Source organism: Alligator sinensis, unplaced genomic scaffold, assembly GCF_000455745.1.
Source record: "Alligator sinensis unplaced genomic scaffold, ASM45574v1 scaffold1153_1, whole genome shotgun sequence".
Classification (NCBI taxonomy): domain Eukaryota; kingdom Metazoa; phylum Chordata; order Crocodylia; family Alligatoridae; genus Alligator; species Alligator sinensis.
In genome coordinates, this window is record NW_005842549.1 from 1,038,912 (window position 1) to 1,062,137 (window position 23,226).

Below are 23,226 nucleotides of genomic sequence, written 5' to 3' on the forward strand. Positions count from 1 at the left end.
GGAATGCCGCGGTTAATCTCTGCATGCTGCTTGGACAAAGCACATCATAACATTGTTTAATGACTTCATATTGATGAATGGCATTGTAAAGCCTTCTGTTGTGGCCAATTGCTTGATAACATTGAAATTTGGAGACATGTTTTATTATCTAGTGCCTGCCCAAACTTATAAAATAAAAATGGAATAAAGTGGGTAGTTAGAATAAAAGGATCTCTGATATGTGAATGTTTCCAGGGAGCATTTCATTTTACAAACCTCTATAGCTGAAGATTTAATCCTTGGCTTGAACAGTTTGCCTTCCTGTGATTTGTTTTATTGTAGCACCAATTTAAAAAAAAAAGATCAGATAAGATGCAGAATCAAATGCTTTTTTGGAAGGTCTGTGTAAGTCGCAAATGTTGAGTATTTTCAATCTGGCAACTTCAGACGAGCACAGTCCTGGTTCCTGATCCCCAGCATCTCTCAGAGCAAGTTAATATGAATGTGGTGCTTCATGCATTATTACATGCCTGGCTTATCCCTGCTCACTGACCTGGTCTCTCTCTCTCTCTTCCCTCCCTTCCCCCTCCTTGCTCCTTTGATGTAGCTCTCACTCCCAGAGGAACAGAATGAAGTAACAAGAAACGGCTGCGAATCCAAGGAACTAGTCTACCTTGTGCAAATCTCGTGTCAGGTAAATGTCATGTTTTTCCCCCTGATCTTGCATACAGCATTGCTTTGTTTAATAATGTGGCCTCATAATACGTTGATGTCACTTGATTTTAATGTGCATTTTTTCACCTCTTCGCTGGCTTAGTCCTCTGAAGGATTCTTTATGTTTTGCTGTGGTTGGCTAATTTTTAAGGAAAGAAATACTGAGCTTTAAAGAGCGAAAAACCAGCTTGTTCAGCAAACAATCCTTACTGCAGTACATGGGGAGCTGTAAAATATTTAGCCAAAAGACACAGGCGTGGGTGCTTACGGGGGGAAGGGGGGGGGGGGAGTGTAAATGGGGATATGTGCATACATTATGACTTGCATACAAAATGTATATAAAAAAAAATTGAGTGCTTGAGTAAGAACAGAGGCCAGTATCTCCCACTGATTAAAGGATGGAGGTAGGGATCATGAGGTTAACTTGGCATCTTGACTTACTGTTTTGTTTTCTTTAATCACTTTTATTACTGGTGCACTGGTGCATTCAAGTTACGCAAATATGCAAATAACTTTGCTTCTCTCCCTTCTTTAAAATGGGTATAGAAACCCCAGAATGAGTGGTCATTTTGTAAACTACTTTCATATCCTCAGATGATAGGGTAAACTATATACGTTCATTGAGTGTGGGAAGACTTAGTAGACCCAGGTAGAAGTAAATTAAAATAGGATGTGATGCCTAGTCATTTTTCCACCCTAGGCTATAGCACTTCTCCCTAATATTACCTGTCTTGGCATGTTGTAAGCAAAGTAATTGTTAACTTACAGTACATTAATGCTGTTGTATTATTTGCACTCTCTTTATTTGGTTCTGTTGTGAAAGTCCAAAGAATTATAGCTAAGGGAATATTATGGGCATATTGATAGTAGATCACAGCATGTCTGAATTGCCCGTGTGAGGAAGAGTTGGTTATTTTCCCACCATGGTCTCATTTAGATGGGGAAGTTATAGCAAGTTGTATAAGCCAGGCTGTGAATTTACAGCACACGAGCGATTCCTCTCTGACTCCTTGCGTGCTTACTTTCGGGGTTTGTCTGTGCCAACTCTGCCATACACGAACACCTTGATGGCTCATTCCACTTGCCGTACACCCAAGCCCAGGAAAGAGGCAGCCCCAACCACACGCCCAGAGGCTACTCTTAGGCTTTCGGCCCTGACCACATACTGTATATTGGATGTCTCCTCAAGTCATCTCAAAGGCAGCAACATCGCCTCATTCCTGAAATGTAGCACCTGCTAGGTGGCGTCGAGTGGACAGGGCATGCCTCTTGGCAGTGATCCCAGGTTCAGCATGGAAGAAGTACAGATATGACTTTAGCACCCAATTGGAAGGCCTTGCTGGGAGGCAACTTGTTTAACTTTGAAACTGGAATAAGTTACCTCGTAATTAGTGCAAATTAAATGTTTCCACACAGGAGGGAGCTAGTGCAGAGTACCCAGGGTGCTATAAACTAACTCCTTAGCTTTCTACAAGCTAACTTCCCTGGCTTGATAAGCACGTTTTTTAAAAAGTATCTTTGCATTAGAGAAGACCAGGGCCCATGGGAGTGGGAGAAGGGGCCAAAATTTCACAGGTGAATGAAGTTTAATATTGCCTGCGATTTGTGAGCATCTCACAGATACCGTTTGCCCCTGCTGTGCTTGTAGACCAGATGGTAATTTAACAAAAATCAACGCAACTTCTAAGAAGGCAGCGCCGAAAAACGAATGGAGGGCATGTGCCTACATCTGTGCCAATTGGATTGTTTTTAACAATGAAAGGATCGAGGCTGCAATTTTTCAAGGAAGTTTGGATTTCTCTAGGTTTTGGAGGGGTGATTTTATTTATGCCCTGTTTATATCACATTGTGCCAAGTGCTGTGACCAGGAGGTGGATGCCAATAGATGATGCTGGGGTAGATGCTCAGAACCTGCCACTTGTTTTAAGCGTCTCAAGTCTGAACACCCTACCTCTGCTTCTGCAGTGTAGAGTTTTAACTCTGCCGGCCAGAGCAGCCCTGCTTAGCTCTCTCAGGGTTAATTGGGTCTCCTCCAGTGTAACTAGGTGTCTGAACATTCAGGTTTTTCAAGATGTTAGCCAGCACTTGAACCATGCCAAGAAGTGTGTGTATAGCCAGTGCAGTCTATACTGCTTGCCTGTAACAACCCAGTGCAAACAGGATTTATACTGATGTTTGTGCTGGTTTATACTGATGTTTGCTGGTTTATACTTATGTTTGCTCCTGGGTGTTTTTTCCAAGGTATAAAGGGTATTTATACACATGCTTCAGGAGCATTGGGGGGAGGTGCTTTAGTTAGAAGAGAGTCTGCTGGAGCACAGTAATTACCATGCTCCAGCAGACTCAGTGAATCGAGTCTGCTCCGACGCACTGTAATTACCATGCAGTAGAGCAGCCTCGCTGCTCGTGTATAGGCACCCAAAGAGACAGCATTTCAGAAAGTGGTGCCAGCATTTCAGGAAGACGCATGTAAGTGGACCATCATAGAGAAGTCTTCAGCAGATGGGGGCAAGACACTGCTTTTCCAGCCGTTAGAAGGATCTAGGAGCTTCAACGATCCTCAAGAATGCGAGCCACAGCCACAAGAATGTGAGCGATGAAATTGTTCTCCCATTGAAGTGCCTCACCGAACTAAACCAAAGTCATTGGGAGCTGTGAGTATTCACACTACTCAGGATTGCACAGCCTTAAAGGGCGAGCATATAAGCACTCGCTTGTCCCTCCTGGTAGTTCTCCCTCCTAATCAACTAGCGTTCTTTGTTATCTAGACTAAGTTTCAGTTCTCTTGCTTTAGTGCATATCGTATCTTGCCAACACTAAGAAATTAGAGACACTTAACTTACAGCAGTGGTTCCCAACCTTTTTTGTGCCATGGACTGGCACAGGAGTGGTGGAGCCGGCTGCCTACCTCTCAGGGCTGGCCTGCCCCCAATTTTCACCCTGCATGTCACTGCTGGCACTGAAGCCGCTTGCCCGGGCGGACAGGTCAGGGGCTGAGTGGGGGGCTCGTGCTACGACTCGGCAGCCAACCCGCTGTGGCCCAGTACTGGGCCGTGGCCTGGTGGTTGGGAACATCTGACTTACAGCATCTGGATTCAATGAAAAGCATGGAAGGAACAATACTTAGCTGCAGTTGTTACAGTGGAGATACTGTAACCTCAGACATCTCACAGGCCCCCCTAATGTCCAGGGAAATATTCCAGTCCATCACACACTGCATACAGAAGGGTGTCAGAATGGACTTAGCCTTACATTAATATTAAATGGGAGGTGGGAATAGTTTACACAAGATGATAGCGCTGTAGGGAGAGGTTCTGGCACAACTTGTCTACACGAAGCCAAAAAACTGAAAGAGGAAAAAATTATAAACCAAACGTTGCTCAACCTTAGTTTGCATTTGCTACCAGTGCTGGTATTTGACTACTTGAGCCAATTTACAGAAATCCTTTAACATGTCCAAGTGGTCGCCAAAGTAAAAAACATTTAAAGGTCAGGTCTGGAAACTTGTTCATTTGATCCAGATCCACACACACACAAAAGCTTTGAGAAGTTCATGTGTGTTTTGCTGCAAATGTAAATAGCATGGTAAAATATAAGATGCAAGTCAGCTATCCTGGCAACTTCAGATTAAAGCTCTCATAGAAATGGGCAGAAAACCCCATGCTCCAGGACTGGTTGCATTGTACCACTGTGCTATCCAAGATGGGCACTGTGCTTATAGCAGTCTGCATTTTGTGTGTGGCCTATTGAAAAGACATTTACTTTTATCATCTCACTTTGCAACCAATAACCAAACAAAAGCTTTCAAACAGCAGACCTTTAAAGAGCCTAGCTCAAACTTAGCTGTACTTGGCTAACTCCCATCTAGCATTTGCACCTAGGAAAATCTGTTTGATGCTTTCCCATCTATAAAAATAATTTTATTAGCATAAAGAGAATTATTGTTCAGTGAATATTTTGGAAAACTCTTCCAGATAAGTTTCAAAATCTTTTCTTAATAAAAAAAAAATTAAAAGATGCCTTTGGTGACTACTGTGTTTTATGCCAGTGTACAAAATACTGGTTTTCTGTGATGATCTAATTTTGAACACATTTGCCTCTGTTTTAGGGGTTATATAAACTAATCCAAGTTAATAACTTTGAAGCAAAAAGATGGATAAAGAGCTATAACTCATTTATTTAAAAAACAATGCTACAGTTCATCTTTCGGCTTCTTGAATCAGGTTTAGGATAGTAAACTATAGCTAATGGTCTGTATAGTTTTTGGCTTGTTTTTTAGTCTAAGTGAGGTCATTTTAGAGTAAAAAAAAAATAAGCTTCATACACTCCTGGGCAAAGCTTGGTATGTATCGGGCATCCAAACAGTTACCATAGTACTAAGATTGGTATTGTTAAAAATAATGAAACTTTCTTCCATGGGAAAAGAAAGGATGGATAGAAGTCCTGTAAGAAAACCATGAATGCTTTAAATCTGAGGAAATGTTTTTTGGAAAGAGCAGATTCTTCATTAAAAGCAGTAATGTCTGGCTTTCTTGCCATCAAAACTATTTTAGTTTTCCACCTTCTTCAAATGCAGACAATATTTAAGATGCATTTTACTGGAGAAGAAAAGTCCTTCCAAAGGTTGCAAAGCAGTGGTCATTTTCTTTACAGGAAACAGAGAAACACCAAATCTTCCTGGGAAGGATGTTGAGACTGTACCTGTGGACTTTATAAGCTCTATAGATGATAGCAGCAAGACGTAATCACAGATCTTAAAAAGACCACAGGAGACGTCAGAGGCCTTTGTAGGGATCATGCTGTACCTGAGTACTTTGAAAGTCCATGGATGGTGTTCACAAACCTTTTCAATTTTAGAGGGATAAGCAAAGAATTTACAAAAGGTCTGCAATGCATTTAATGAGGGCTACAATGCATGCTGGGAAATAAAAGAAACAGAATTCAGGACTCTGAAAAGATGGAATTGAGCTAAACATTGTTTTTTGTTGGGTATCAAGCAGGTTTAAATGTTGCAGTTTTCAGCACATCTGTGGATTTGTTTGAATAATGAATTAGAGCAGGGGTCGGCAACCCACAGCCCACGTGCCGGATCTGGCAGTCTGACCTGGCTCTGGCAGCTTGGAGGATCGTGATTGTGCTGAGCCACCCATCCCATCTGCAGCACCCTCCTCGGGAGCCCTCCCTGCTGCTCTCCTACCTGCATTTACCAGCACTGCAGGGTGGCCAGGTTTCTGCAGGAAGGGAAGCACAGGCAGCATGAGCTGTCCACAGGGTGGATATTTGTAGCCTGTGGCAGGGCACTGGGTCACAGACTCTGGCCCGGGGGTGGCAAAATGTTGCCAACCCCTGAATTAGAACAATTTTCAAACTGCCAACTCCAGGGCCTAGATGCATGATATTAATTCATTTCGTTTCCTGTGAACTGTACAACGTGGCTATCCCTTTCTAGCCCATATGAATTTTGTTTAAGTGCGTGAGGATCTCGATATATTGGGTCAAGGCAATTGCATACATTTATGCCTTGCTGGAAATGGAGATTCAGTATCTCCTTTTCAAAGAGCAGCATTGACATGGCTCCAAAGCAAATGCCATCCAGAGTCCCACAGCTGGAGGAGTGGTTGCAATAGCATGCATTTCCAGGGCAGTGGAGATGAAGCCAGGAAAATTGGGATCCTGGTATGAAGAGCAAACAGGACTGCCCATCCTAGGCGGTTTGTGAGGAGAGGAGAATTGGAATAGGTTTCTGCAGAGAGGAACATCTTACTCACCCTAGAAATGTCTTGAACCATGGTTACTGCTTCTATTTCCCTGTGCTAGTGCATGCTAAAAACCACAAATTGTAGTCAAATTTCTGGCCTAACCATTTGATAGCTATTTGTGCAATTGCATTCAGTCTTCAGGGTCTTCTTTTTAGCGTATTAATAATTTTATCTTGTGGGAATGAAGCCGAAGCACCAAGAATGCAGTTATGAAATACATGCCACGGAGGTGTCTCTTGCCAGGCTGAGATTTCTTAGAGGTGGACTCATGGGGCCAGATACTATCAAACACACCCAGGCGTTAGACCTGTGCGAAGCGGCTAGTATTCACTTCGGATTCGGCCGATTCGGGGGACAGTTATTTGATTCGGTGATTTGAATCGCTGTCCCAAATTGATTCAGAGATTCAGCTACTGCCGAATCTGCCAGGCCAGGCTCATCCCCCACCCACTCTCCCTGCCTGCCCCAGTTCCCAGCTCTTTGGGAGGAAAAAAGCCCCAACTCAGCAGATGCTGCCAGGTGGGAGGCGATCCCCGCTGCCCCACGCTGCGTGGGGGGGCTCTGCATGAGCCCCCCCAACTGCCTCAGACCCCCCCCCCCATGGCTGTCTCACCTGCTGCAGCTCCAGCCCTTTAAGAAAAAAAACAAACGAGAAAAGACTTGCACTCACTTTTCCTGCCAGGCGAGGGGCAATCCCTGCTGCCCCACGCCACACGGAGGGCTCTTCCATGAGCCCAGCCCCAAGGCCGCTGCAGGAGTGGTGAGTCCAGGGGGTTTTCTCGGTTTTTATTATCTTAAAGGGCCAGAGCTCGCCCCCCCACCCTGCCCGGCAACAGTTGGTTAGCACTGGGGCTTTTTTTTTTAAAACACTGGGCAGGGCAGCCATGGGGGCGCTGGGGGAGTGGGCAGGGGTTGAGGCCTGGCAGGGGTCCCCCTATGGTCCCCTCCCTCCCCTCCCCCGCCCTCTATTTACTAGCCCTGAGTCTGGGTCCAGCTCCCTGCTGCAGCCACCGGGGACTGCCCATATCATCAAAGCTCTCCAAGTCTTTTCTGAAGATTCAGAGAGCTTTGAATCGATTCGGACCTTTAAATTGGTCCCCTGATTCGATTCAGTTTCAGAGATTCAGCCACCGAATCAGGCCGAATCTCCTCCGAATCGAATCAGCACCCAAAGCTTCGCACAGCCCTACCAGGCATGTCCCATCATTGTAACAGGATCTGCACGTGGTGGTTCGAAGTTTGGCTCTGCTTTTAAACACAAACCAACCAACCCCAAAATCTATGCCTGGGAGTATTTGGCACCTAATTCTCTTATCCTTTACATGGAATTTTCTGCTGCTACAACTGAGGATAAATTTACTAAACAAAAAGATCAGATCACCCTAGTTGTGGTGCCAGTTCCCAGCGCAACTGTTATTCATAGAAGTGCCAGTATTTTTTTTAATATGAGGTTGTTTTTATCTAAAAGAGAGTTTATTTAAAAATAACAAACAGGGGAGTGAAATCCCACTAGAAGATTCAAAATTGTGATCTAGGTTATATTCATAGCATATGAAAAAAGAAGACTCATAATTTTTTCTCCCGACCAGCGTATGTATTTCACATTGCTAATCTGGCGTTATTTAGTGTTCCCAAAGCATGCCGTTACCTTTGTTGTTACAGCTCTTTGTAACTCTCCTTTTCCTCCCCCCACATCACTCTGCTTCACATGGAGAAGCATCTCATTGCTCTGATTTTTGTACACTGCTTGGTGACCTGGCATCATCCATAGTTTGAGGGCAAGCCCGTTCCAAAAAAAGAGTGCATTTGATATAACCGTACATTGTTTTTAGACCAGACCTATAAAATCAGCTGTTGTCAGCATTTGCAGGGAATTCTTTTGGAATAGTTGGTTTGTGTGTTTTAGGAATCTGGAGGATAGCTGTGTTAAACAATAGCAAGTTAGAGGGAAAAAATTTGGGGCCTAGGCTGCCAGATACTTTCAGCTTTAATGACTATTAAAGTTGCACTCAAATGAACCCTGCTTTGTCCTCCTAGGCTACACTGCTGCTGGTATGGGAGGTTGCACACATGGAGAAGCATGGCACATCTCAGCATGTCTCTGCCTGGTGCAGTAATTGGGTGGTATAAACTTCCCCTATAGAACTGATGATAAGAATCCACCATTGTTATAAGCTCTAAAATATGTCCTCTGTTCTGTTGATTCCTATTGTATAAGGAAGATATTTTACAGTGCAGAATGGTAATGCAGGATCCTTACATCATACAACTTGAAAATGCATTGAGTTACTTCATGTGAATTCAGCTAATGCAGGAGAACAGAGAGACTGCATGCATTATATTTTCCAATTGCTTCTAAGAGGCTGAGGCTTTTGTATTAGTGTCCTAACTAGGGAAAAACAGTGGGCAAGGGGGTTTGTCACGTGAGCCATTGTGTCCCATGCAAGCTGAGTCTGTCAGCTGAAATGAGTGGCTTTGTGTAAATGCAGAAGGACACACTGGCAGACAAAAATGAACCTTGCCTGGTTTTCCACTATTGCTGTCATGCAAGGGTTTTTCTACAGAGGGAAATTAGTGTTCATCAGGCAATTTACAGTGCACTGACTCCCTGTATGATTGCTCTTAGTGCTCTTGACAGGCTTATGTACAGGGGAGACTCAGAAAAGCAGTAGGAATGGACTTTAAGGTAGAGCAGTTGAACTGCATTAAGATCTTGTGTAGATATTCCATTTCAGAATTAAAGTAACCTTAAATTTATTCACCTAAATTCTCTTTGGAAGCCAGATAAACTCAATTGAATTAAAGACACTTTAATTCTGGATAAAAGTGCCCATGCAGGGATTTAATGCTGTTTAACTTAATTGTTTTAAAAATTACTCAGTTTAACTTTCCGACTGGTTCTGTGTGGACACTCCTTAGGCGGGGGGTAGCTTACTTCACTTTCAAGATGGAGTAAGCTATCTTGTACAGAGGATTTGTTTGCAGATGCTGTTGTGTGTCAATGTGAGGCTTGAAGCAGAGCACTGAAAATTCACACCCTAGCTTACTGACTTCCCCCTATAGACAGGGTCTGAGCAAAATACCTAACTAGTAACAATTCTTGGACTTATATCCCAAAACAGTCATCTTAAAGGAAAACACTACTTTATTTCAATTGCAAAGATCTGTTCCAGTGACACATTATTCCTGTATTGGTGTAAGGGAAGGGTGGGCTGGAGAGCATGCAACAGCTGTTTCAGTCTTAACTGCTCCATCTGTGTGATCCAGTAGTGATACAGGGTAGTTAAATCCCACTAACTCTGACCCTGAATGAAGGAAGATTAAAATAACAGTGTTTTGACTGCACTTGTATCACTACAGAATTGCATAGATATAAGGGTTGCATCTTAACAGATTGTATCAGTATCCTTTGGTATGGATATACTTGTTAGGTCTATCTGTAGGTCAACTAGTAAGCAGTGCAGGTGCTGCAGCGAAGGCGTGGAGTCTTATGCAGGTGTGTGGATGGTGGCAAGAGAAGCTCGACTGGAACTGTGCAAAGCAGAAGAGATTTTGGAGGCATCTGAATGCAGTGGGTGAGCTGAGATCAAGGTGGTTGTGGAAACATGTCTGCTGCTGCTGGAGAAGATGGAGGAGCAGTCGATCATTCGGAAGTGAATTCTCCATTGTCATAATGAGGGGTTTGGTGCTTTGGCAGGGGTGCCTTCCACTCTCCGTTTGCTATTGTTGTTTTTATTCATGTGGATAATGCTAGTGTACAAAAACCAGCCAAAGAGGGATGTCCAGGTGTGCTAGGCCCTGTACAGACACAAGAGTAGAGGACAATTCCTGCCCTGTAGGAGTAATACTATAAATAGAGAAGATGCAGGATGAAGGAAAGAAGTGCACCAGGCAGAAAGAACATCGAATAGTTTAGTAGTATCACAGGTGGGTTTTTTGGAGGGTGTGGGTTAGTCAGGGGAGAGAAACAGGAAGAAAACAGAAGGAAGAGGGCATGTGGTGTGGAGGAAGGGATGCTCCCCACTGCCCAGGTGTCTGTCTGCCCTGTGCCTGCTGCTGGGGGCACCAGATGGAGCAGGCAGGTGGAGTCTCCATGAAGAATGGGCCAGGACCCCCACGGGCAGCGTGTGCTCAGCTGGGCAGATGGGATGGGGCGATGGGCAGGTGGGGAGCAGCATCCAGGAGTGGGATGGGCAGATGGGGCTGAGGTCAGAGTTGGGGCCAGGACAGCACGAGGCTAGGGCCCAGGTGACAGCACAGGGCTAGGACCGAGGGCAGAGCTCCAATCTACTCCACACAGGTCCCTGCAACAGATGCCAGGCCCTGCCCCATCCACCTGTCCTGCTCCTGAGCTCTGCTCCCCATCCGCCTGTGGCCGCATCCCATCTGCCTGGCTGAGCACGTCCTACCCATGGGGGTCCTGGCCTGGTCTCAATGGAAACCCTGCCTGCCCACCTACCCACCCACTCCATCCTGTGCCCCCAGTGGCGAGCGCGAGACAGATGGGTCCAGAGCCAGATAGGATCAACTAGCATCTCCCCATCCTGCTTCCCCTTGCCCACCACACTAGACAGTGTAAACAGCTGTGACAGGGGGCTGAGGACAGGTCAGCACTTCCCTCCCCACCCCGGCCATCAACAGCTCACCAAAACTATGGGTCAGCACCCCCTCTCCATTCCCCCCACCCTCCCAACAGCTCACCCAAACTTTGTAAGTGGCCCTCCAGCCCAAATAATTCTTCACCCCTGCCCTTACCTCTGTTCATATCTGCTTATTGCCACTGAAACCTCTTAATTCTAATAATCTCTCAGAGAAGTGCTGTGTTTCATATGAATGGAAATCAAAGCTAATAAAATCTGCCCTCACTCCCTAATTTGTCATCCAGTGTTCTGTCTGAAAGGTTGATGTCAGGCCAGATTCTGTATGCTTTCCACTTCTGGCAAGCAGGGAATAAAAATAATAATAATAAAAAAAAGATTAATGTAGAATTTTCAAAGCTGGCAAGTGTATTAAGAAAAACCTTGTGCTGATGCTGTAAGTTAAGATGATGCCAAAACATTGTGAGTTAATGTTTTTGCTAAAGCTTTGCTTATTCCAGGTGTTTAAAAAACAAAATGTCACCTGCAAATGTGGAAGATGAGATATTAGCATATACAAGACGCTTGCTAAGGAACAGCCAAGAACTGTAGGTTTTTGCCCAGAGGGAAAGCAAATGGCATGTCTAATTATCAGTTAATGTTCCTTGTTCTGTACCTGTGATACTGTTGGTTAGGACAGAGTAAGTTCATCAATTAAGATAGTGGTCAATAGAGACAGTAGGCTTGTTTCACCAGTCTCTTTCTATCAGCTGTATTTTGATGTAACTTCATAGGGTTGAATGGTATTATACCCATATTAAACAAGATTCATATCATGATGTATTGGGCCCTTTTCTTGTGAAGCACAGACTTTGCTCTTAACCCTCCCACTTGACCATGGGACTTAGGCATAAGTCCTTGATCTGTGATTCATCACTGTTCCAGGTATGCAGAGTAGTGCCGAGGGACAGAAGGGATATCTGACCATCAATCTGCAGTCCGCTCTCACAATGCAGGTGGTCATTCTGCATAATGCCTCCCCTCTGTATTAGAAGGCTGGCTAGTATCAAGCCCTTGAATAACGCTACTAGCTCTCTTGAGTTAGAGTGCAATTGCATGCTAACAGATGGGCAGCCGATAGAGTAGGAATGCTGCAGTTACCGCTTGTCTTGTATCACATATGAAGATATAGTGGATATATTGAATCTGATGGCAGTGTTGCACAGACCTGTGCTAGTTTGACAGATTATTTCCTATCCTCCAACCACAGCTGCTAGAACAATATGCTCTTGCACCATCCTGGCATCTATAGCTAAAATCAGACAAGTGGGTTTATCCTTGGGATGGTTGTCCAGAGCAAGTAACTTGAATTATCTGTGATTGTCCCTGATCAATTCAGATACTTCCATATGGGTATTTAAAGTGAGACAATGGACGTGTATGTCTGCAGGATCCCAGACTAAAAGATGTTGTCCTAGGAGAATCCAGTGTCTGTTTTTAGCCTGTGTGTGGTATGACCCATAACCCAACTGGTGATGACCTTTGCTCATAACCATTACTCTTATGCATGTAAACTTATCCACTTGCAGAACTTTCCTTTCCTTATGCTTTGGATCCCAAAGTCCTGCATTTAATTTTTCCATTCATGGCTTCCTTTGATCATTCATCATTTAAATACACAGTGGCAAAGCAAGTGGGGACAGCATTGCCTTCTGCTGTTTTTGGCTTCTGCACAGCTTAGATATAATAACAGGATCACCATCATGCATGGGTCTGGGTTTTAGTGGTGTATAACTTAGCTGTTGAGTATTTATTAAATTAAACTGCCGAGATCAATGCAGTGTCATGGAGCTGCCTGTGCTAAGCCAAATTCTTTTACCAGATGCAAAATTAGGCGTGCTTTTAGACTTGTCATTTTGGCTTATCCAACAAAGTCACGGGGGGCTTCTGATCTATGTAGGTAAGATTTCCGCATCAAATCCTAGTGCAGAAATTATTCAGTGGATTGATTTGAGGATGGTAGCATTTGTACATCAGCAGGTCATGACTTTAAGGGTGGTCGCTGACTAGTTCATCAGGTCTCTTTTGACCTAAACTGCTCCCAGTTGCTGGTGTATGGAGCTTGAAGATTAGTATGTAATCCTTTCTTATTCCTATACACTGTACACATCATTCTGTGGATGGGAACGTAATCAATGGGGTAGTAATTAGCTCAGAGGGTAGTAATCAATGGCTTGATGTTTAGTTGGCAGATAGTATCAAGTAGAGTGCCCCAGAGATCAGTCCTGGGGTCGGTTTTGTTCAACATCTTGATCAATGACCTGGAAGATGGGATGGAGTTGCACCCTCAGCAAGTCTGCAGATGTCATAAAGCTGGGAGGAGTATTAGATGTACTGGAGGCTGGGCTAGGATTCAGAGAGACCTAGACAACTTGGAGGATTGGACTAAAAGAAATTTCATGAGATTCAGTAAGGAAAAGTGCAAAGTCCTGCATTTAGGATGGAACAATCCCATGCACCAATACAGGCTGGGGGCTGACTGGCTGGGCAGCAGCCCTGCAGAAAAGGACCTTGGGGTTATAGCGGGCAATAAGATGGATGTGAGCCAGTAGTGTGCCCTTGTTGCCAAGAAAGCTAACAGCATACTGGGCTGCATTGCCATCAGATAGAGGGAAGTGATTCTTCCCCTCTGTTCAGCACTGGTGAGGCCACATCTGGAGTCCTGTGCCCAGTTTTGGGCCCCCCAGTACAGAAGGATTTGAACAGGTTGGAGAGAGTCCAGTGGAGGGCAGTGAAAATGGTTTGGGGGCTGGGATGCATGACTTCTGAGGAGAGACTGAGGGAACTGGACTTATTGGGAGTATTTACATGTACTCTGGGGGTGGGGGAGAAAGGAGGACACTTTAATTAGAGTGGCTCCAAGAGCCGCTGTGATTAAAGTGCCTGCAGCATCTCGTGTATCAGGGTCCCTGTGCTTCAAAATGATGACAGAGCACTTTAGCTAAAGCTCGTCAAACAAGCTTTAGTTAAAGCGCCCCTGTTACCAATTTGAAGATCAGGGACGCTGATGCATGAGACGTGGAAGCTGCTGGAGCGTGCTAATTAGCATGCACCTGTGTAGTCTGGAGAAGAGAAGACTGAAAGGGGATTTAATAGCAGCCTTGGACTACCGAAGGGCGGTTCCAAAGAGGATGGAGCTGGACTGTCTCAGGGGTGGCAGATTACTGGGCAATGAGCAATGGGCTTAAGTCGCTGCAAGGGAAATTTAGGTTTGATATTAGGAAAAACTTTCTCACAAGGAGGGTATTAAAGCACTGCATCAGGTTACCCAGAGAGGCTGTGGACTCTCCATCCTTGGAGGTTTTTAAGAGCCAGCTAGACAAAGCCTTTGGTGTGATGATGGCTGGGACTGGTCCTGCTTTGAGCAGGAGGTTGGACTAGATGTGGATGTCTGAGGTCCCTTCCAGCCCTGACTTTCTATGATTCTGAAAGGGCTGAAGAGCATGCACAGGCACACTCCCAGTCAGGAAGGCAAGATGAGCAAGAGTGAAAGCTGTTTCTCAAAACAAAAACGCAGATCATGTGGCTGTTCCGCCATGAACGTTTTTTGAAGCTGTAAAGGCTTTTACAATTATATGAAGTTTGTTAATGTTGTGTCCCTTGGGCATCATGCCTGCCAGGAAAGCTTTGAATTAGAGAGATCAATCTTCTTGTATCCAAATGTATTCTGTTCAGTGCTGGAGGAAAAGTTAAAGTCTCTGTTGAAACTTAAGCGGACAGAATAGTGATTATGGTTTCTCTTTGAGTGATGCATTTTGGCAGGGCCTCTGATTGTCATGTGGTGCTTTGTAGGGCAAGGCTGGGCCCAGCCACAAATTGAAGAGGACAGTTGGCTTGAAATTGTTCTAAAGAAGCACTGTTTTTTGTTTCGTAACAAAACAAGTGTAAATGCATCTCAGGGCAGCAGTTTCTCTACAATTTTACTTGTTTTACAACTTTTCCAAGACCGGGTTTGGTGGAAATCCAAAAAAGAAAGGATTCTGCTGTGCGTTCCTGCTTTTCTTAGCCATCTTGCTGTTCAGCTTCTATGGCAAACTTTGGCATGTTTGTATGTATAAAAACTGACGTTTGGGCTTGTCTATGTAGGGAGATTGATGGACATAGTTATTCCAGGGCATTTATTTTGTAACACCAGTTCTGGAATTGGTTCCCCATGTGAACACTCCCTGTTTCAGAATCAAAGTGCCTTTATTCCAGAACAGTATGTCCACCCAGGAGAGTTATTCCAGCATAGGTAGGCGTATCAGTTTTCCTTGTGTACTAAAAAGCCTTGGTGGTCTCTAGGTAAGTAAAATTTTGGGACACATAAAATTGCAAACAAAACACACATTTCAAGGGAGCATACTAACTAATGCACAGATCCATATTTTGGCCAAGTTTCTGTCTTGGGTACAGAATGACAAAGAGAGATGTATTCAGTATTTCCAACCACGAATGTTCAAAATTCAGTAACCAGGAATTATAATATGAGCATAAAAAATAATGGATGCCTATACACAAGCAGTTTTGATTAATTGAATCTGCTGGACTGTGGTAATTACCATGCTCCAGCAACCTCCAGCGTCTCATGTATCAGCATCCCCACACTTCAAAATGAGCTTTAAATAAAGACAAGTTTTAGATAAAGGGCCCCACCACCATTTGGCAGTGTGGGGATGCTGATACATGAGGTGCTCTGGACACTTTAATTAGAGGGGCTCTTGGAGTTGCTGTAATTAAAACGCTCCCCTTCCCTCCCCACCCCCTTACAGTACCTGTTTTCATCCTTTTCTCTATCAGGACCAGTGGGAGCTTAAATTTATTTCTCTAAATGAAAACCAAGTTTTTTTTCATGTCATCACAAGACTCCTGGGCTAGGGACAGACATTCAAAAAGCCTGAGCCTGAATTGATTCAATCTTTGCAGGTTAGTCTAACCTGGCTAGGCTGAATCAGTTTGTAACTGAACAGACATCCCAGAAACGTGTGCACATGCCTACAGTGGCTCAGGCTAGAAGCCGGGGCGTGCTAGAGCAGCCCTCCCTTCCCTTCTACAGTGCTGAGTTGAGGGGGGGCATGGCCAGGCCCCGGCAAGACGCTTTGATTAGGGAGAGGTTCCCCCCCGTCTTCTGACCAGCCCAGCAGGGAATTAATAACACAGTGTTTCTTACCCCTAACTCAATGCTTTATCTCACTTTATTAAGAAAACAACACAGGAACATTACCAGCTAACTGTTGGTTCTGCCTTTGTCCTGTATGCCGCAGAACGGATTGTAGCCAGCATGTGGTCTGTTAGCTGATGCTGAGATGTGTCTGTGTAAGGCAGAGAGGATGGGGAGGGAAGTGGGGGGAGCAGGGGGAAGCCAGGCAGGGAGCAGAGGGGCCAGCCCTGCTGTGGAGCAGAGATCCCCACCCAGCCCAGAGAGCATGCCGGGATGCTGGGGGACTCTGGTGTAACTTAAACCAGCAAGAGGTCTGGGACAGACATTGTATAAACTGATTTGACCCAAATCAGTTAAGTTTGATACCACATTCAACTAGGTTTATCTCAAACCAGTTTCAGCCATTTTCAAGTTGGTTTATGTGCACTGAATGAACATCTGCTCTGTTACAGGTTTAAATTAATTTCTGATCGTTTAAACTGGTTTATGTGTAATGTCTGTCCCTAGCCCAGGAGCCGGGGCTTTAAGGAGAAAGAACCAAATATGAAACTTTCAATAAAAGGTGTTGCATTTTTATTGCCTGCTATAGCTATTGGCCCCATTCGGGCCTCCACACAGACTGAAACGTTACTCTGAGCACGTATCATAGTGGATTGCTTGCAACACAGTCACTGAACGCTTGCCTTCTGGCTTTTCAAGAGATTTCTTTTGAACTGTTGACATTTGAAGCAAGTTGCAGCTGACTTGAAGATGTGTTGGCTCCAAAGTGGGTTGGCGACCCATCACTTCTAGGCTTCATTTGGAGGTCAGTGCCCTCAAAGATATGACTTCTGTGCCATGAAAATCAGGAAGGGTTCCCTACCCTGTGGATTGTGCTGATAGATGACCATTTCGGCTTTGCAGAGAGGACACGGTGATCTTGGCAGCGCATCCCACTTTCTGTCAGGTCAGCAAGAACCCTTAACGCTGTAACCAGTTTTCTCTGAGGGAAATGTCAATATTTATACTTTGGGAAACAGGTTTCCAGTTACCTTGCAGCTTACCGTCTTGGGTCCCACTCCATGCTGTGCTATATGACATCTGTTTTGGAGTACAGCATATGCAGAGCAAATATGCCAAATTTCATGGCGGTTGGTATCTGGTATACAGTGCTGGGCAACTCTGGTTGCTGCTGGGCAGGCTCATGGCCTGATTTGACATGTTCAACATTAACCCTGGGTTTTCAGTGGCTCAAGACATCACTGTACAATAGCTGATGCACTATCAATGGTATATGTAACTCTTCCCGTGCTACATACCTACGCAACACACACTCTAGATTTTCACAGCGCCGCGTGGCACAAGCACTTGGAACTTCTTTGATGCTGTGAAAAGGTCTTTCATCGTCCTGACCCAAAAATTCAAGCATCTTCCAGAGGAATCTTTATTAACTGTTGACATTATGGGGCTGTGATGTACAATAAACACCAGGGAACAATTAAAAAAAGCTGCCTTCCACAGAGAATATTTAGGGGTAGGCGTGGAGAAACATTTCTTTTTTTATGAAATCTTTTCACTGGCAGAAATTCAGCTGGCCCACGTTATGGCACCTATCATAGCTCGGCTATAAGCTTGCCTCCTTTGCTGCACAGTTCTGCAGTAATTTCAGAAAGGATTTTACAAAGGGAATTTCTGTGCACGTAAATAGCCTTTGCCATATGGTCCTGGTCCTAGACAAAAGTGCCCTACTGCAATGCTTTATTATGCTATGCTGTGTACGATGCATTGAATCGCACACCCCAAAAATGGTTTGTGCAGTGGCATAAATCTTGGTAGTTCCTTCTGTTGAAATTAGTGGCAAAGCTCTTGTTGACCTCACGCCCATCTGTATTTACACAATTCTTCCCCTATCAACTGATAATTTGGTGGGGTAGGAAACGCATCTTCCTGTGTTTTGTGTGCAGCTTCTAGCACACTGTCCAAATTCAGTAACTAACTGAGCTCACAAGTCAGTAACAGACTTGGCAGACTTCCATTCAGAAAGGGAGAATATGCCCTCAGAACACACAACAACACAAAACCAACCTGTATCTGCGTGTTTCCGAGTTCTCCCTTTTTTCTGCAAGTGTTGATACCCTCCTGGCTACTGTGAGCAGTGCTTGGGCGGTAGTGTGTGTCTATTAAGCGAAGGGGAAGGCACAGCTGTTGCAGTAAACACGGCTGTAGGAGCTCAGTTATTAATAGGTCAGAGAAGAGGGAAGCGATTTCCTTGCGTATATTTTTTAATTGATCCATTTTCTTGCTAATTTGTGGCTGTGAGGCATTTTGTTTCTTTGTTTGTTTTTAGGCTTTTGTGGCTTACCTTTCCAAGGAACCCTGTTGGTGATGGCACACGTTAAAGAAAAATGACCCACCTTAAATATTCCATTTTGTAGGTCTTGGCGCCGCTGTTCAATCTGTTTTTTCTTAAAATCAGTGTGTGCAACTGCCAAAAAAGCAGCTATTTTTCCATTTTGGCTACAGTGTTGGTTCAGTTATAAAACTTCTCCAAGCCCTCCCGGATTTCTTCTGCTGTGTGCTTTTTATTTAGTGTTCTAATCTCCTGCGTCTTTTCCTTAACTTTTGGTCATATTCAGCTTTGCAAGCTGTTCACTGGTGGTGCTTTCTGGCCTTTAAAATAGCCCAGAAAGGGCCATAAGCCGTTCTCTTCAGCACTTCTCAGAAATAGGTATAGATGCTTCAGCAAATTTGCTTTGTTCTCTTGTATGCTCAGGATGCACAGTGTGTTTGAAGAAACTTGGAGAGGACACAGACTGTGCCCTAAAGTGTCGAGCATCCTGCAATGTAGGCCTTCAGTCCTCCATACTGTGCCACAGAAGTGAAATGCTAAAGCTTTGTGTAGCCCAGGGACCTGCACATTGCAGAGAAATTTGGGGATTGTGCTTAGACAAAACACAAGGATAATGGCAGATAGAAGGAGCAGGCTTAGAGCAAGGGAGGACACCACTTGTTGCATGAAAATAACAGATGGCCATTGTTCTCGCATCCTAAAAGCAGGTAGAGACAGATGTTCACCCACTACATCGTGTGGTTCTAGCACACCGTGTTCACTACAGCCTAATTTATTTTTTATTGATCCTCAAACCAAGTCTGAGGACGAACCGTGGTGTTTGTACGGAGGCTGCACCTTAGAGCACTACCAGTGTTTGTCTTTGCTACACTATTCACGCTGATGCCCAGCCAAAATGTTTTAAGGTCTGGTATTATAATTGCGATGAGCCCTGCATTTATCTGTACTCTGCAGGAATACGTTGTGTTTCTGTAATGGAAGCAGTGTCAAATATATCACGTCTTTAATCATTTTCACACCTTTAAATTTATGTGTTTGGCAAATGATGTGATAGGTAAGTGCAGTGTTGTTGCTTAGCAACCTTAACTGGGTTTTTTTTAAACAAAGTTTTTTGCCTTGGGAACTGTAACCTCTTTCATAGATTTGCTCCCTGGTGATTACTTTTACTGAATGATCACTGAATAATACTGCTTTGATGCTTTGATCAGCCTTCAAAAAAATGCATTCAATTTGTTAGATGAGACACAGTAGTAAGGATCAAGAAATGGAGGTTTATTTGCTACTCTGCCACTGCCTGTCTTGGTGACCTCTGGCAAGTTGCTTTCAAATTTAACCATTCAGAAAATAGGGATAATGGTACCTTACTTTCGTTTGTAAAGCACTTCAGTGTGTCAGGAAAAAAAGTGTTAAAGAGTTACTGTTGCTGTCTGACACATCCGGGAGCATAGACAGGGGTCAGTGGCTTACTCCTTTTAAGTATACATAAAGAGTGTATATAACCACCTGTAAATAGATATACATTCATTTGCTGCGATGATGCCTTTAAACTGGTAGAGTTTGAGTTCCCAGTACTCAGCCATTAGTTTTTTGGTGGCTTTGAGTCATTTCTTCTGTGACGCCTGCTCAAGTTGGGATCTGATTTTAATTTTCTGACACGTAGAAAGGCAGGCCCCTAGGCACCACATTCTCTCACCCTTCCTTATCCTGTCCCCCCTTCCTCCGTGGCTCTCTGACCCATTGATCTTGCTATATAATTTTACTAGGGAGATGATTGATGTCAGAGTGTTTACATTACAAGATGTCAGGAGGGAAGGGAATTTCATTAAGGCACTGAAAGATGTAAATCTTGTTTCAGATTCCAAGAGCTTTAAGGTCTCACTTTTTTCAGTCTGTGGTTCAGAAACAAACTTAGCTCAGGAGGGGAAAAAAAGTGTGTGTGGGGGTGGGGATCATCATATCCTTAGATGCCGTGCACCATTTGTATGATTCTAAAATGTCTTATTCCACTGCAGCTCCAAAAGGTGATTATTTCCAGCAAAGACTGGACAAAACCATTGCCTGGTGGCTGGTTACTTCTTATGGCTTTAGTGATGGCCCCTGGCCAAAAGGCTCTATGCCCCTTTTCAGATTAGCAACCTAAAGTCTGCTCATTTATCCTAGTTATCCTAACTAGGCTGGAACGCACGGGAGAACAGCTCTTCTTAAGAGATTTTGGTTACATTCAGTTGGGTCAGGATTATGGGAGACCAGTTTTCCCAAACAGCTTTTCAACACATCTTCTTTCTTTTCCTGTTCAAAAGGCGCAATCAAGAAGTGCACAGAAGAATGGTTTGTAGGACAGGGACAAGAGGAGGTGTGGAAGAGAGAGGAGATGAGAACTTAGGGTGGTTACTATTAAAAAATATATTTTTGCCTTTTGCAAGTAATTAACATTGCTATGTCAATCTGTGTTAACAATTTAATAAAAGCATTAGTTTCTACCGTGGAATTAGGCTGCTCAGTGTGCACTGGGCAGTCACATTGGGCTTTCTTATGTGCTTTCCATATCTTATAGTCTGAGCTATATCTGTTCTTATCTTTCTCTTGCAGCAGTGTCTTTCTCACCTATGTCCATCTTAAGCAATTCCAAGTGAAGCCCTGAATTGGAGGCTTGTTGTCATTTTTCCCTTGTTTAAAACCAATCTTTCCTCTGTGTATTTTGTGCCCACAGCTTCCCATTGCTGAAAAGTTATATTCCAGTTGCATTCATGAGGCATTTTGTAGAGCCTGCTAATGCTCTGTATTAAGCCATATTAACTGAAGGTGTGAATTTAATGTGTGGAAGTCAGAATGCTTTAAACCCCTGTGAAGATGCTCTCATGCAGTAGTAAATTGGCCTTGCTTGACTTCAGTCCAAACTCCCTTCACTTTTATGTTGGTTTTAATATTTTCTTAATATTAAGGAAGTTGTTAGACTATACTAGGAGGTGGGAAATCTAGGAATGTTTGATAAGTAGACTTCAACTTTTATATAAAGCCACCTCTGATGCCAGACAAAAATACTTCCTGGGGAAACCCGAAGTAGTTGATTTGTTCTCTGTTTTGACTATATTTTACGCCATTTTCCACTGTGATTTGCTGCAAAAAAGGGCTGAAGGGTCATGTTGGAATAACATACAAACCCTAAAACCCAGACAGCTGTAAATGTCACCCCCACAGCAGAGCTGAAGCCTCCAGTTAGATTCTGGCATTTTCCCAGTGATGTTTTTTCTCACTGTTTTTGCTATGGCATCAATGATATCTGACTTTTGTGCCATTTACTTTCTCTTTGATTTCCTGTCTATCGCCACATGGATTGGTATGTGGTTCATAGGGCAGCCAAGTGACTTCTGTAAAAAATTCAGGATGACTGAGCATTTGAACCTGGAAGGAATAATCCCATCCATCGTATAAAATAAATAAATAAATAAATAAAATAAATCATGGGCATATTACAGAGGAAGCATGCTCAGTCCTTAGGACAGGACAGCGTCCTGTCTACACAATGTGTAGACAGCAATGGGCGCCTCACCGGGCTGTAGAATCGGGCTCAATCTTGCATGCTCTATCAGGCTCCTGGCGCCATGGATCTTGTATTCTTTGCTGCTCAGTGGCCCAGCTTCAGCAAGAAGGTTGGAGGAAGTCCTCAGCTCATCTAGCCTATGGCTGGATAGTTAGGGCACATCACTGGGAAGTGTGAGATGTGAGTTCAGACTCCCTTCAATTAAGTGTAGCCGGTTCCCTGTGTTTCCCACTGCCTGGGCAAGTGTTCTAACCCTGAAATTACCGAGCAAGAGGTTGGTGGGTTGTTGTGCTTCTTTTCCCTGGTAGCGTAGGATCCTGAGATGATGAAGGTGCATAAGGGTTCTGAGTCCAATGCCTGAGAAGCAAGAATCCTCAAACCATGGTGCCTGGCATTTCCTTTTTTGCTGCCTGGTCATTGCTTCTGTGAATATGGCTGTGCATTGAGAGAAGAAGAGAGCCATGTGCCTCCCTGGATGAAGCAGGATCTTTCTCTTGCAGCAGTGGCTGGGGAATTGGCTCCGTGGTCAGACCCAGAGGGTGGTGGTCAGTGGAAGTCAATCATCATGGTGCCCTGTGACCAGTGGGGTCCCCCAAGGCTCTGTCCTTGGACCTGTATTGTTCAACATCTTCATCAATGATGTGGGCGTTGGAGTCAGAAGCAGACTGGCCAAGTTCGCCGACGATACCAAACTTTGGGGTAAAGCATCCACACCTGAGGACAGGAGGGCGATCCAGGCTGACCTTGACAGGCTCAGGAAATGGGCAGATGAGAACCTGATGGTGTTTAACACCAAAAAATGCAAGGTTTTCCACCTTGGGAGGAAAAACCCACAGCATGCTTAACCATGCTTATAGGCTCGGCAGAGCTATGCTGGTTAGCACTACAGATGAAAGGGACTTGGGGGTCATGATTGACCACAAGATGAACATGAGCCTGCAATGTGATGCTGCAGCTAGTAAAGCGAGCAAAACGCTGGCTTGCATCCATAGATGCTTCTCAAGCAAATCCTGGGACGTCATTCTCCCGTTGTACTCGGCCGAGGTGAGGCTGCAGCTGGAGTACTGTGTCCAGTTTTGGGGCCCACAATTCAAAAAGGATGTGGAGAAGCTTGAGAGAGTCCAGAG

The 23,226-nt window shown here is 44.3% G+C and overlaps 1 protein-coding gene across 1 annotated transcript in view; it reads left to right on the plus strand.

Moving 5' to 3' along the window:
• LOC102374174 (rho GTPase-activating protein 32-like) overlaps positions 1-23,226 on the plus strand; it is a gene marked incomplete at its 3' end in the record, with an annotated part of 358,420 nt that overhangs the window by 320,290 nt on the left and 14,904 nt on the right. The window contains exon 7 of the mRNA XM_025213809.1: positions 587-673. Within this exon, the coding sequence (XP_025069594.1) occupies positions 587-673 (87 nt within the window). The remainder of the gene's footprint in view (positions 1-586; positions 674-23,226) is intronic.